Source organism: Trichomycterus rosablanca, chromosome 15 (genome assembly GCF_030014385.1).
Source record: "Trichomycterus rosablanca isolate fTriRos1 chromosome 15, fTriRos1.hap1, whole genome shotgun sequence".
Taxonomy (NCBI): Eukaryota; Metazoa; Chordata; class Actinopteri; order Siluriformes; family Trichomycteridae; genus Trichomycterus; species Trichomycterus rosablanca.
Window position 1 is genome coordinate 2,285,081 of NC_086002.1, and position 15,691 is coordinate 2,300,771.

At 45.8% G+C, this 15,691-nt stretch overlaps 1 protein-coding gene across 4 annotated transcripts in view; it reads left to right on the top strand.

Annotated features, from left to right (window-relative positions):
* The window catches only part of hecw2b (HECT, C2 and WW domain containing E3 ubiquitin protein ligase 2b), a 57,064-nt gene extending 46,326 nt beyond the window's left edge, over positions 1-10,738 (top strand). For 2 of the 4 annotated variants that reach the window (XM_063010913.1, XM_063010914.1), the window contains exons 23-30: positions 852-1,004; positions 2,348-2,446; positions 2,843-2,972; positions 3,063-3,209; positions 4,190-4,304; positions 6,460-6,545; positions 7,095-7,207; positions 8,292-10,738. In XM_063010913.1, the coding sequence (XP_062866983.1) occupies positions 852-1,004; positions 2,348-2,446; positions 2,843-2,972; positions 3,063-3,209; positions 4,190-4,304; positions 6,460-6,545; positions 7,095-7,207; positions 8,292-8,403 (955 nt within the window). In that variant the 3' untranslated portion in view covers positions 8,404-10,738. Of the gene's footprint in view, positions 1-851; positions 1,005-2,347; positions 2,447-2,842; positions 2,973-3,062; positions 3,210-4,189; positions 4,305-6,459; positions 6,546-7,094; positions 7,208-7,324; positions 7,392-8,291 lie in introns of those variants that run through there. The other 2 variants (XM_063010915.1, XM_063010917.1) reach the window with 2 other exon arrangements.
* The last annotated feature ends 4,953 nt before the right edge of the window (positions 10,739-15,691 follow it).

Consider the following 15,691-nt stretch of genomic DNA (forward strand, 5'->3'; position numbering starts at 1 on the left):
TTACCCCTTTTTCTCCCCTTTTTTAGCGCATCCAATTGTTCAATTAGCATCGTGCTTCCTCTCTGTCTATGCCGAACCCTGCCCTGACCGAGGAGATCGAAGCTAACCCGTATCCCCTCCGAAACACGAGCAGCAGCCAGATGCATCTTTGCCACCCACACATTGACGAGTTTGGCGCCACCCAGCGTTGCATGCGGAGAGACACACCCTAAGGGCACCCTCTCCCATCTCTGTGTAAGCGCCTCCAATCAGCCGGCAGAGAACGCGATCGCATTCTGACAGAGAGAGACCCGCATCCGGTTCTTTGTCCCGCCCCCCACCCCACATGAGCGACCGGCCAATCGTTGCTCATATAGCCACTCGGCTTCGAACCGGTAAAGCAAAGCTGTATTCGATACCACGTTTCTCAGAATCCAGCCCTGGTTGCAGCGCGTCTCTTTTTACCGCTGCGCCACCTGAGCGGCTTCCCCTTCATTTCTTATGGAAAAAATTTGTTTGGTCTACGTCCTGTTTGGTATAATGTGAAAGTGCCCGAGGGCCAACAGTCCCTGATGACATTATTTTAAACAATAAAATAAAGTATACAAATACGCTGTGATTTAATCCCGCCTCCAAAAATGTGTATATCAGTGCCTGTTTAATAGCACTGGGTTGATGGTGGTTCCTCGCAGTTCATGTGTTGAATGCAGCAGATCTGATCAGCATAAAGACCTGAGTGCCAATTCCCCTATTGGAATGCTCTTGCCGCTTCCACAACCTTCGCACCGGCAAGAGAGAGAGCTGATACCATAAACATGCACCTTCTCAACACATGAACAGTCACTCGTTTCTTGCCGTGTTTGTGTTCCTAGGCTGGACTACAGCGGCCCTTCCAGAGAATTTTTCTTCCTGGTGTCCCGTGAGCTCTTCAACCCTTACTACGGTCTGTTCGAGTACTCGGCCAACGACACCTACACCGTCCAGATCAGCCCCATGTCCGCCTTCGTCGACAACCATCACGAATGGTCTGTGGATCTTCAGTTAGAATTTTGTACCGGTTGTGTCGTGTGTATTATGTCAAGTCAAAAAGGCATTTATCAATTTACTGAAATGAATAAAAGTAAATAGTGAGATTTTAAAAGTATTCACACCCCTTAACTGTAAAAATTTGCTATAGTTTTGTAAGCTTGCTAGAAAAAAAGCAAAATTCTCACAAAATATTTGAATTATCCACTAATGTTATACCATCTTCTATAAAATAAGGTGCAAATGACTGACTATGCCACCATTAATTTACTCCAGGTGGATGTAGATCTGTTTAATCACAGCCTACCTAGCCCTAGTGTCCAGTTGCCCGATTGCATCACGCGCCCTCTCCGCCAATGCCGACCCCCGTTCTGATTTGTGGAGAACGAAGCTAACCCACGCCCCCCTCCGGCACGTGGGCGGCAGCCGTGTGCATCTCGTCACCCACACTAGGCGAGGGCATATATGTGAATCGGCCCTGTGTACGGAGAGACACACCCCGATGCGCACTCCTTCCCCGCCTCTGTGCAGGCGCCATCAGTCAGCCAGCAGAGGTCGTAGTTGCATCAGTTATATGAACAGGCCGATCGTTGTTCATGTGGCCGCTCGGCCCAGCCGGACGGCAGAGCTGAGAATCGATACGATGTATTCGAAATCCTAGCTCTGGTGCGCTAGCGTGCGTTTTTATCGCTGCGCCAGCTTAGCGGCCACCCGGCACTTTTCCCTTTTGGGTTCCTCCCTCAAAACCTTGCAAATGAATTCTCTATCTGGTGCCTATTCCAGTTGCCAGTACCAACATATTGACTTGTCGTTCAACAGAAAACGGGATGGGGGTTAAATACTTTTATAAACCAGTGTGTGGGCCACAAACATCATCAAGGAGTCATTTCACCCTTGTTGCAACCTGTTCTCCTTGTTGCCCTCTGGTAGGCGCTATAGGAGTATCAAGGCCCGCACCTCCAGACTCCTAAAAAGCTTTTACCCCTTCGCCATAAAAACACTCAACTCTCAAACTTTACATCCTAGAAAATAATGTGCAATTTATAGTGACTGTGCAATAACCTTCTTCTTGTTCTGTAAAGTTCTTAAAACCACACGTTTATTTTTGTATCTAGATGTGTATTTGTTTATTTGTAAATACATGTGTATATATACGTCTGTGTGTACATACAGTACATGTACCATCAAGGAGATGCTCAAATATTCTGTTGTGCACTGTGCAATGACAATAAAGGCATTCTGTTCTATTCTATTCTATTATATGAGTCTAACTGTGAATTTAAGGTTAGTACAGTTAGTACCGGAGATCTGGCTCATTCATACTTGTGTTTTCTCCTCTCAGGTTTCGTTTCAGTGGCCGAATCCTGGGTCTGGCTCTCATACACCAGTACCTGCTCGACGCCTTCTTCACACGCCCTTTCTATAAAGGACTGCTGCGCATGTGAGTAACACACCAGCGACTTTAGGCTGCATTCAAGATACAAAAATGTACACAGATCAGGCATAACATTATGACCACCTTCCTAATATCGTGTTGGTCCCCCTTTTGCTGCCCCGTACGCAACAGACTGCGATGCCCTGTGTATTCTGACACCTTTCTATCAGAACCAGCATTAAGTTCTGGTCGCTGGTTTACCACTGTTCCTTCCTTGGACCACTTTTAATAGATACTGACCACTGCAGACCGGGACACCCCCCCCCCCCCCCACTAACAGGTGCCGTGACGAAGAGATAATCAGTGTTATTCACTTCACCTGTCAGAGGTCTTAATGTTCTGCCTGATCGGTGTATGTGCTTGTATATTTAATACTCGGTGTGTGTGTGTGTGTGTGTGTAGTCCGTGTGATCTGAGTGATTTAGAGTACCTGGATGAAGAATTCCATCAGAGCCTGCAGTGGATGAAGGACAACGACATAGAGGACATGCTGGACCTCACCTTCACAGTAAACGAGGAGGTGTTCGGACAGGTGTGTGAAACGAAGCCTTGCACCCTGAACTGACCCACAGGGCTACATGCTGAATATCAGAGCAGACCGGCATGTCTGTGCTTCTGTTAGATCACGGAGCGCGAGCTGAAACCTGGCGGTGCCAACATCCCAGTGTCGGAGAAGAACAAGAAGGAGTACATCGAGCGCATGGTGAAGTGGAGGATAGAGAGGGGCGTGGTCCAGCAGACTGAGAGTTTGGTGCGGGGCTTCTATGAGGTACAGGCTTGTTCAGGGATCTAGTTCGACCACATGTGGTCACAACTGGACGCTCAGCTGTAAATGTATATCAGTGAAACTATATCTTGTTGTTATCCTTGTTGGCTGTTCCAGTCCAAACCAATGAGCATTAGATCACAATAGCCGCCACTAATCTTCTGGGAAGGTGTTCCACAAGGTTTTGGAGGCTGGTCCAACTCGCAATAGACCACTGAAGTCGTGCGTCATCCTGTAGTCCTCGTTATGCCCATATTTGGAGACCCGGGTCTAAGTCAGATTTCCTGTGGGACATTTGAACGGGGTTTTCAAAAAAATCGACTCTAACGCATCCTGTGCTGAACCCTGTACGTTTCGTCACCGGATCCTCTGAATTACGAGGCGGTTAAAGGGTCGTAATACTAATCACGCTACACGAAAGCTGACGCCACTGCGCATTAATTAGACGTCGCTGAACTGCACCAACCGAAACAACGGAACGAGCGGCCCGCTTCTGTTGAGTACGACCGAAGGCGTAACACCCGACCGTCCTCGCTTTCTACTTTAATGTACGTAGCTAGCTACTAAAAATATCAACCAAAACTTGTTACGCGGGTGAGTCGCGCTGCTTCGTGCTCTCATTTAAGGGGCTCATACAAGAAAAAAAAATGAAAACATTAAGAGGCTCTTTAACGACGTCATAATTCAGAGGATCCGGCGATAATAGACAGAAGAATCTCCATAAAACAAAACCTAACAGCTCTGGAACGTTTTTTATGACTACAGGATGCGAGAGAGGCGATCTGCGAAATCTCCGTTCATATCTCCCATTCAAAACTTCTCTTAGACCCGGGTTGCCAGATACGGGCACAACAACATGGCGTGGCCTACAGAACGCCGACACGACTTCAGTGGTCCATCCCGTTCCAGTTCGTCCCAGGATTGTTGCACAGGCCTTGAATTCCTTTACGTTCACGTCTTTTTGTGCACGTGCGTGTGCGCAGGTGGTGGATGCTCGACTCGTGTCCGTGTTCGATGCGCGGGAGTTGGAGCTGGTGATTGCCGGAACAGCAGAGATCGATCTGGCAGACTGGAGGAATAATACGGAATATCGAGGAGGTAATTAAGCAGGACGAAACTTTATTGTGGGTGTGTCAGAAAACCTAGTGCGCTCTCTACATGGACGCATTTTACGTCGTCCTGCGTGCGGACGATGCGAAGCAAAGAACTGACTTACTTTGAAACGTAAATAAATCATCATTGATTTTTAATTTGTATAAACGTACAAAAGTGTTTTTATTTGCAAGTTTGGGCTGGTCAGGGACAGTTTAACCGTTTTCGGTACACACTGGTTTGAATGGCATGATGCTGACTGTGTTAGCTTAGTAAGCGAAACCCGATGTTACCACTGTCCGAGTAGCGCGTTCAAATAAGTCGATGACTTATTAGAATCCTCTCTATTGAGGCAGCTCACTAGGTTTTCGATTCAACCCTGTGATGTTCACCCTCTGTGGAGTCGCCTGAAATGCAGGCAGTGTGGCAGGAGGTTTAAACCGTTGTTTACGAGCGCAGGCCGCACCTTCACCCGTAGTGAATGAAGAGTGATTATGAGAGTGGAAGAGGGGGGGAGGGATGTTTGTGGTGGCTTCCCTTCACCCCCTTCACCTTTTATTTATTTATTTATCTAGAAAAAAAAAAGGAAATGTGTAGAGCTGTGGAGTGAATGGGGAGGAGGTGAGTGTGAGGATTAATCTAAGAGGACAGAAGGGAATGATGGGTAAATACTGTATATAGGCAGTCAATTAGGAGTCGGGCGGCACGGTGGCTAAGTGGGTAGCACTGTCTCCTCACAGCAAGAAGGTCCTGGGTTCGATCCCCAGGTGTGGCGGTCCGGGTCCTTTCTGTGTGGAGTTTGCATGTTCTCCCCGTGCCTGCGTGGGTTTACTCCGGGTGCTCCGGTTTCCTCCCACAGTCCAAAAACATGCAAGTGAGGTGAATTGGAGATACTAAAATTGTCCATGACTGTGTTCGATATAACCTTGTGAACTGAAGAACCTTGTGTGAAGATAAACTACCGTTTCCTGTCATGAATGTAACCAAAAGTGTAAAACATGACGTTAAAATCCTAATAAACAAACAAACAAACAATTAGGAGTCGGGAGTTTCAGCTATTTTCTGGCGCTGTTTAAAATGAATTAGTAGGATTTTAAAAGTTATGTTTGTTTATTAGGATTTTAACGTCATGTTTTACACTTTGTTTACAGTCATGACGGGAACGGTAGTTACTCATTACACAAGATTCATCAGCTCACAAGGTTATACCGAACACAGTCATGGATAATTTAGTGTCTCCAATTCACCTCACTTGCATGTTTTTGGACTGTGGGAGGAAACCGGAGCACCCGGAGTAAACCCACGCAGGCACGGGGAGAACATGCGAACTCCACGCAGAAAGGACCCGGACCGCCCCGCCTAGGGATCGAACCCAGGACCTTCTTGCTGTGAGGCGACAGTGCTACACACTCAAGGTCTCAGCATACTTCCAGCGAAACTAAGTTCGCGAGCGTCACGCGATGCTTACAAGCTGGCATACTTCTAGCGGTTTCGTTTTGCCTGTCGCGTCTGCTCCGCAGCTGCATGTGACGCGGTTAAAGACAAATTAATGTAATTTAAATTTAGTGTCCAAAATCGCAGAGTAAGTAAATGGAGGTAGTGCGCACTGCTTGGCCGGTACAGAAGCTCTTTCAGTATGCGAGTGCGCTGTGTTTGCATACACAAAAATGCTGCCCGAGCAGCAGATTATCCGGGTACTTTTCGTGTACTGTTTAATAAATGCTTAATAATGATTAATAACTGCGTACTGTTCAGTATGAAAGTCGTGATTTCGGACGCAGCCGACGATCACAGTTGAGACGCTCCTCAAAATCCGTGTTCGTTTTCATGACACGCCTCTTTTTTTAACCGACCAATCACAGGTGTTGTCGCGGCGTGACGTCGCCCGCGGAGTTCGCCCAGCTTCCACGTCCGCGGTTGTTCGTTTTTTTCCGCGATTACGTCACATCGGTCGCCGAAGCCAGGCGAACGTCGTCTCCGCATGAAGTACGCCGAGGCCTTTAGCCACCGTGTTAGTTTAATCGTTGCATTTAAACCAGCCCTATTGATACGGACACAGCGAAGTCGCCAGAGCTTCATGCCCACCGAACGTGTATATACCCGAGACTGCCGCGACATGTCTCTAACAACTGGACCTCTGCTCATTGACGGATCTGTGTAGGTTACCACGACAACCACATCGTCATTCGCTGGTTCTGGGCGGCGGTGGAGAGATTTAACAACGAGCAGAGGCTGAGGCTGCTTCAGGTAGGTCCAAACTCATGCGATCATAAACCGCAGCCTGAAGGCCCTATTCGGATCGGATGTGTTTATCAGGGGCGCGACTTGAAACTCACGTTTGGAAGGTAATCGAACGATCCTGGTCGGAGAAAAATACGTTCCTATGTTTTTCTCCATCACAACCGAGCAGGTCCCACATATGGAGCCATGCTGGGCGCCGGCTGCCCAGTATGTTCCCTCTATTATTTTATTTTGATCATTTCCCCTTAGCCCTTTTGGTTTGTGCCTTATAAGCTACAGTATTGTTCTACCTTGGTTAAGAATCCTGCATGAATCTTGCGGGTATGGGGTGAGATGTGACCTGACCATTACACCCAAGTTATAACGAGAGGATGTAGAGCAAGTTCTACCACCCAGACTGTCAAAGTTCTTAAGAGATTCTACCAAAAGTAACCCGACCCCCGCCGATTCGGCTAAAAATGAAGTCATTACACTAGTCCAATCCGAATGGGGCTTCACACACATACTGTTACCCAGATTAGGCTGCAGTACTTTATCCTGCCTTGTTGATGTCAGTTTGTGACAGGAACATCCAGCATTCCGTATGAGGGCTTCGCCTCACTCAGGGGTAGCAACGGCCCTCGTCGCTTCTGCGTGGAGAAATGGGGCAAGATCACCTCGTTACCCAGGTAACTAAGATGTGTTTGCTGTTTTATAGCAATAGACTTATTTTATATATATAAATAGTCTTATTCTTAAATTTCCCCCATGGGGATCAATAAAGGAATCTTATCTTATTTTTTCAGTGCATGTCCAATTTCCACCACTGCGCCGTCAACCCGTTCCTAATGCACATCGTCCACGTTGGCCAAGAAGGTCCGCAGACTAGCACACGACCCCCCTCAGTTCAAGTATTCTTTCACCACTCATCCAGGGGGCCGTAACCAGGCATTAGTAATCAGTGGTGCATAGGCATTGACTTTCCTCCCTCAGACACATCGAATTGTGTCTGCAGAGCGCCTATTGACACCACGGAGACTTGATTCTGGGTCTCTGCCATGGTGGGTCTGCTAAGCTAACATCTTAACGCAGGGCACAAGGTCACAATACATCCTAGATAGTGTGCCAGTTCATTGCAGGGCATTTTACGTATATGCACAACAGCACTCGCATCTAGGGGTCCGCTAGTACTGGTACACTGTCCACCCACGTCCAATTGCATAAGCTCTCAGATGTTTGGGATTGGCTGTTTGATAGATTAGACAGGAATGCAGTTCCTCCACCCCAGAAAGCGGCGCCAATCAACGTCACCATTTTTTTGTCCCTAGAACCTTTTATTAAATGATAGTACAAATTCCACTAATGAAACAGGGCGTCTTCTATCTTTTGGAAATGAGATAATAATACATTTTATTTATAGGCACCTTTCATGACACTCAAGGTCACCTTACAGTACACAATCAGCAGTCAATCAATCAACATATTCACAATCACAGTCAACAACACCAAATCAAATACAGTTAACAAGAAAAGGATGATTTAAAAATAAAGTTTTGAACTCTGCTGTAGAATTTAAAGCCCTAATATGAGGGGGAAGCGTGTTCCAAAGTTTGGGTGCAGCGTTAGAAAAGGCCCTAGCACCCACTGTACTAAGCTTAGTGGGTAAATGTGCAAAAGTCCTGCTGGTGAGGAACGCAAACTCGACTGGTGCGTGAAGTGCATGAAGCCTTGAACCATCTGTGCCTGAACTGTTCCCACATGTCGTTCCTACAGGGCTCACACGTGCTTTAATCGGCTCGACCTGCCTCCGTACCCGTCCTTCTCCATGCTGTACGAGAAGCTGCTGACCGCCGTGGAGGAGACCAGCACTTTCGGCTTGGAGTGAAGTGGAACATGCCAGCCTAGAGCATTCTTCGGGAATTTAGGACGACCTTTAGGGGCTAAAACTACTAAGATGGAGCGGAGAAACACCTCTGGGAGGTGCTACAATCCTCAGAGAGCTGTGTGTCGGGGTTAGATGATGCCTTTTACTTGAGCGTGGATCATGAGGCCTGAATTTGTGCTGGAGTGAGCACATGACGAGTGGTTGGATTGGATGACCCTGTGCTGCCGTGCTGAGTGACGTGGATCTGCTCGGATGTGTTGTAACTCCTGGTGGAAGCGCCGGTCCCGCCGTCCGAATACTTCTGCAAACGTCTTTTTTTATAAACGGCTTCGTCTCAAATGCCGCCGCTCTCTTAGGTCCGCTCAAGCGTCGCGTGCTATAGATATATCTCAGTTTGTTGGTCGAACGCACATTTCTACATGGTTAGCTACCGTATATTTATGCCTCATACACGATTCTTTGGGTTATTCAGTTACAAAACATCCACTAGATGGCGTGAGATGAGGATGATGCAGCACCTAGACCTAAACATCTGCTCCAAACAAAGCGTCTCAAAGAACGGATGAAGGTTCTGCTTAATAATGCAGGATCAATCTCTGAATACGGCAGCCAACGTACACGATATTACCAAAAGTGTTTGGACACCCCTCCTGAATTATTGAGTAGAAGTATTGAATTGTTTAACCCAGTTTGGAGCTTGCTGCTCCACTATGACATGGTTCAGCGGGGTTGTAGTGAAGAGGAGGAACCCGGGGTGTCCACACAAATAAGATGCAAAAACAATGACATGTAAATAAGGGTTAATTTATGCAAATAGCTCTGGGGTTCTGGCAAAGTAACACACACACACACACACACACACACACGCACAGTTTAAAATTATTTATTGCTTGGAAAGTTAAGAAGTGATAAACACCAGACGTCTCTGACTGCAGCCAGGAAACTGCTTATGCTTTAGTCGACATTTATTATATGGATGATAGTGTATTTACAGACGTATTTGGCTATGTCTGGGGATTGAGTATGTAGTATCAAATCCAGCTCTGCCTCACCGGTTCGAGGCTGGGTGGCTGTACGAGCAACGATTGGGCGGTTTCTCATATGGGGGGTGGGACAAAGAACCGGATGTGGGTCTCCGGCTGATTAGAGGCGCCTGCACAAGAGATGAGGAAGAGCGCCCTTAGGGTGCGTCTCTCCGCATGCGACGCTAGGTGGCACCAAACTCATCGATGTGCGAGTGGCAAAGATGCATCCGGCTGCTGCTCGTGTTTCGGAGGGGATACGGGTCAGCTTCGATCTCCTCGGTCAGGACGGGGTTCGGCATAGACAGAGAGGAAGCGCGATGCAAAATTGAACAATTGGATGCGCTAAAAGGGGGGGAAAAAACAATAATAAAAAAATAATAATAATACGTGCGCTCCGGGAAGGAGGCTGTTCGAAATCCTAGATGCCTTTATATGTTGTCTAGTAAGGTATCTTAAAATTTCAACGCTATTTTGACTCAAGAACGAGGGAGCATCCGATGCTGCCTCACCTCCCTAGGTTTTTCGAACACACTCGTGTCACGAGGGGCAGCCAGCGTAAAAACCGCCAAATCAAGTATGCAGATCAGAATGATGCACTTTTATACACACTACGTTGGGTTGTTTTTAGTCACGTGAGACTCAAAGACACAAATTTTGGTTGGCACGTTTGTTCACAAACCCAATTTTAGCAAATCAGGGCCTTCAGTGCAGCAGGTGGATCGTTTTTCAAACATCTCAAGAACATTTAGGAACTACCCACCAGTCAAATTTCAGTTCTGAAGTGTTAATAAAGGCGTAGCGGCGGCGCACAAGCTTTGCTTTTCTAATTCACCTTTTCTGAAGGAACATGATGAAGAACGTCGTCTTCATCCCAGCTTGCACTTACATTCCCTGGATTTCTAGCAACACTGCCGTCCCATGCGTGGATCTTATGCTTATCGCGATTACTGAATGTTTTTATAATCGAGGTCTGATAAAAACTGTTCAGACAGGCCGGATGGAACTTGGAAGAAACTCTCGAACCTGTTAAGATTGTTGGTTTATTGTAGTGTGCCTCAATCATGGATCCACCTCCACCCCTCTACCCAAATTATGCTATTTCATGTCCATGTTTCTACTTGCACTGAATGTACCAAAGGTTTCGGGATGGCTCAGGCCCTCCCAACACACCTCTTTTGTTCTCGGTTTGAGAATTTGTTAGACTATCACCTTTCATATATGCTTCTTGAATTTTGCATCATGTGTAAATCTGTTCACTGCACTCATTTTACACCAGAAAGTAAAGAATTGGTGGAGAAATGTCGACCGTATGCTGGCCTACTGTGGTCTTTTTTTCCTCTCTGGACCAGGATCGCTGCTCTGTTCGGTTCCGAGTCTGGATTTGATCAACATATCAGAGAGACAGAAAAGGTTCTTTAGGTTTAGATTTTCAGGCATCGAGGTGCTCGACAGGACCAGCGCATGACCAGGTGCCAAGTTCTCACTACACGACTTTCCAAGTGGTCGGGTCGCTGTACAGTTCACACTACACGACTGGATCTCTTGTAATCGGGAGTCTTTCAAGTCGGTGTGTATTTCACACTACACGACTGATCGGCGATAGGGGGTCACACACTACACCATCTATCACCAACTGGAATCACAGGCGAGCTCCTCTGCTCTCCCAAACTACGTTCTGTCACGAAAACAAACGCGAGAAGTGACGAGGGGTTTTATGATACCAGGTCCAAAAATGCACGTCAACAAGAAGCGAGCGATTAAAGATGTGCAGCGTAAAATCAAGGAGAAAAAATAAATGAATCTGAGTGGATTTGGCTACGTGAGCAGTATGGATTGTTGTATAGTGAGCTGGAGGTTAATAAATATTGTTTGCAATGCAGCGTGGGTGTTTTGTAGAGAACGATAAGGTCAGAAATACTGTAAAGCTTGTGTGTGTGCTGATGTATTCTGATATAAACTATATTATCCCCCTGTCCAACCTGTTTACACTCCTCTCCTGCGTTTTCCCTCACACCGTATCATTGGCTGTTCGACACAGCACTCATTGCCAGTCAGGCAACTCAGATTCAGATATTCGACATGCTAGAAATCTCGTTTCGGTCGCTCGGATCGAGTTGTTGAACAGTTCACACATAGCGATCGAGAGCCGAGTTTCGATCGCCGAGCGAACGCCGAATTGTTCCCGAGCCGGCAAATCTAGCGCCGACCAGATGGCGAGCGAAAATCAGGGCAAAAATCGTGTAGTGTGAACCGGGCATTAGCGGTCAGGGTCAGGTCTAGTTAAATAATGACAGCCTCAGTAATATAATGGTGTGGGTGTGTTAGGGGTGTTTACCTGTTTTGAAAGGAGTGAACTGGTTGATTGAGACTGGTGTGTGAATAGGAGCAGGTGAGCTACAGTCAGTCATTGTATATCTACAGATTGCACCTACTACAGCTCTGTAAGTATAAAAAAAAAATCCAGATTTGAGTTCTTTGACTGTTTAATTTGTTGCATTTCTGGTCAAAAATATGAAGACACCAACTTACTTTATAACTTGATGTTGTAGATTTATTGGTTTATAATGTTATTTAACCTTGTAGCTTTGGCTCCTGATTCCTCTCAGTGTTCCGAGGTAAGAATCAAATCCACATCCCGAGGACCCTGAAGCTGTGCAGCACCCACACTTCTGCTGTGTGTTTTTCTTCTTTCTCTTTTTCTTCTTATTACTTATTATGATTATTCTTATTATAAGTATTATTTATTGTTTTACCAGACGACTGTGACTGTTAATAGGTTGGAAAATTCCAGATGATATCATGGCTTTCGAGGCTTCTGATTGGCTAATTGACATAACCTGAGTTAATTGGGAGTGTACCTGTGGCAGGATTTTAAATCCTACATTCCTCAGTGCTTGACATCATGGGAACAACAAACAGTGATCCTGTGGCCAGTGTTTCCATGTAGCACTGCACCCACCATGACCTTGACTTTGTTTGGTCTTGTTCTTCTCTCAGTACAGTTACAGAACTTCCTCTGGTGCTCATAGACTGATATTAAATTCTACCAACGATTATTGACAATAGAACACGAGGCGTGTTTTTTTTTTACAGCAGGATTTGGTTTATTTGAATGCATTCAGACGTACAAATCTTTTAAATACAAGATTCAAAAGAGGAAAATGCAGTTCTGAATTATTTCCATACAGATCAAATACAAACATGAAACGATGGGGAAAATAAAACGTCATCTTTGCATAATCGTAGAACTTGTGCAGCATCGTTTTCCAGTGGAAATAAAAACGTCGGCCTGGTTTAAGGTTTGTGTTTTATTCACATTCATTTATCGTCAAGTATAAGCAGATATGAATGAATCTGAAGCTGCGATCAGGAATCTTCACAGCTCTGAATTAAGATCATCATAAAAATGTTAGCAACCGGTCAGCGGGTCACCATTCGGGGCGGCACGGTGGGTAGCACTATCGCCTCACAGCAAGAAGGTCCTGGGTTCGATCCCCAGGTGGGGCGGTCCGGGTCCTTTCTGTGTGGAGTTTGCATGTTCTCCCCGTGTCTGCGTGGGTTTCCTCCGGGAGCGCCGGTTTCCTCCCACAGTCCAAAGACGTGCAAGTGAGGTAAATTGGAGATACAAAATTGTCCATGACTGTGTTAGATATTAAACTTGTGAACTGATGAACCTTGTGTAATGAGTAACTACCGTTCCTGTCATGAATGTAACCAAAGTGTAAAACATGACGTTAAAATCCTAATAAAACAAACAAGGTTAATTGGAGACACTGAATTGCCCTATAGGTGAATGTGTGTGTATGACTGGTTCCCTGTCCAGGGTGTTACTGTGTGCCTTGCGCCCATTGAAAAGCTGGGATAGGCTCCAGCACCCACGCAACCCTGATTGGATAAGCAGTTTAAAAAAGTGAGTTAGGGGGGTCACTATTCGTTCAGTTATCGTCCACCTAGGGAAACAACATGAATCTCTCTCCAAAAATCAGGTGTCCCGATTTATAAGATGAGATTTGGAGGTGTGGGTTGTAGCTGTGCACCACTTTACCTATTTGACATACTGTGGCATGTCCTGAGAAGAGGTTGTCATGCAAGAAATCCCAAAAAGGTCTAAAATTCTCATCAGCTGTTTGATACAGGGGTTCACATCTGTTTTCCAGCTCAGACTGTGAAAGCGTTGCTGCTGCATGGCGCTACTGAGGCAGAAGAGCCGAGAAAAACATCCTGCTGTGTTTGTAATTCCTGAAAGTGACTTCAAATGGAAATGTACAGCTACTGTGATTATTGCTCTGAGCACGACGGTTAACAAAACAGGAGGAAAAAGTAACGAGAACCAGAGGAAAGAAAAGAGGAACAGAAAAATGAGAAAACAAGAGTATGAATAAGAATGGAAAAGTGAAGAGAACAGTAAGAGAATGACAAAATAATAAAGAAAATTGAAGAGGCCACTCAGGTGGCGCAGCGGTAAAATACACTAGCACACCAGAGCTGGGATTTCAAATACATCGTATCGAATGTTAGCTCTGCCATCTGGCTGGGCTGAGCAGCCACATGAACAATGTTTGGCCGTTGTTCATCCAGGGAGGGAGCCGGATAGGGAGCTCATAACTGATGCGATTATGACCTCTGCTGGCTGGTTGATGGCGCCTGCACAGAGTCGAGGAATAATGCGTTGTTCAGGGTGTGGCTCTCCGTACACAAAGCTGATTCGCATATGAACTCGTCTCGTGCAGGTAAAAAGATGCAGTTGGCCACTGGTCATGTTTCGGAAGGGCATGTGTCAGTTCGCTCTCCACAATCGGGGCGGAGGTCAGCACCAGTAGAGAGGAAGAGTAACGCAATTGGGTAAAAATTGGACGCGCTAAAAATAAGGAGAACAAGGGAGAATATGCATAAAAAAAGAAAAATGGAAGATTAAAAAAAAAAACAGACGGTGAAAGAAAAACAGTGAAAGTAAAACTGAGGAGAGGAATGAACAGAGAATAAAAGAACTGGACAAACAAAGAACGGAAAGAGGAGCAGATTAAGAAAGTAAAGAAAATAAAAACAGGATGAAGAACATTAAAAGAACAACAAGAAGGAAACAGAATGGAAAAGGAATAAATGAATAATGACAGAGGAGGAGAACAGAAAGAGACGACTGAAAGAAACCAGAACAAACAGGAAAATCAGATGTCAAAAAGGCTGAGCGGCCACATGAACAACGATTGGCCTGTTGTTCAGATATGGGCCCTAAGCCGGATGGGGTCTCTCTCATGACTGGTGCAATTACGACCTCTGCTGGCTGATTAATGGCGCCTGCACAGAGATGAGAAAAGAGTGCTGATCAGGGTGTGTCTCTCCGTACACAACGCTGAGCTGCACTGGTCAAAGTGTAGGTGATGAGATGCATATGGCTGCTGCCCACGTGTCGGAGGGGGCGTGGGTTAGCTTCGTTCTCCTCAATCAGAGCAGGAATCGGCATCGGTGGAGAGGAAGCATGATGCAATCGGGAAAAAGGGAGAAAATGCAAAAAAATATTGGGATGAAAAGAAAAAAGGACAAGAAGAGCAAAGAGAAGAAAAATCCAAATAATAATAAAAAGAATTCCGACATCATTCAGTGCAACCGTCTATAATAAATACATGAATAAAATATCTAGTATCTTAATACACATTTGGTCTGTTGTTTTTCCTTCATCTAACACTCGATTTTTATCTAGCTGTTCGCTTCATGTACAGGAAACTGTCGATCAGGATCACGTGACCAAGTGAAAGAAACCTTGTATTTCATCGATCACGGATTATAAATATTTGTAAACAGGATGCGTTTGTGTCTTTTTGCAAGGCGTTTGAAACACTTGGTGTTAACGGCACAGGAACGAGAAAAATCAGCATGATCTCGTGTCCGGTGCATCGGCGTGTGACTGGAGGCTTCGTTATTCCCGTAACCTAGTCGGCTCATAGGATTCTCGGTGGTGTTGATAACGGATTCACTTAAAGATGATCAGAGGCTGACGGTGCTTCAACCCCAATAAAAATCTCGCATTACAACGTGAGGGTCAGTGATAAACCAAACAGGAGTGTTTTTAGAATTCCAGTGGCTGGTTGAGTTTTGGAGGGCCTGTGGGAATTTGTACCCCGAGTCAAAAGAGCATTTGTGAAGTCAGGCCCTCATCAAACCAAGTCTTTATGGATCTCGCTTTGTGTCCACAAGCACCATAATTTTGGAACAGGAAGAAGCCTTCCCCAAACTGGTGGTAAAAAACTGAAAGCACTTCAGCATCT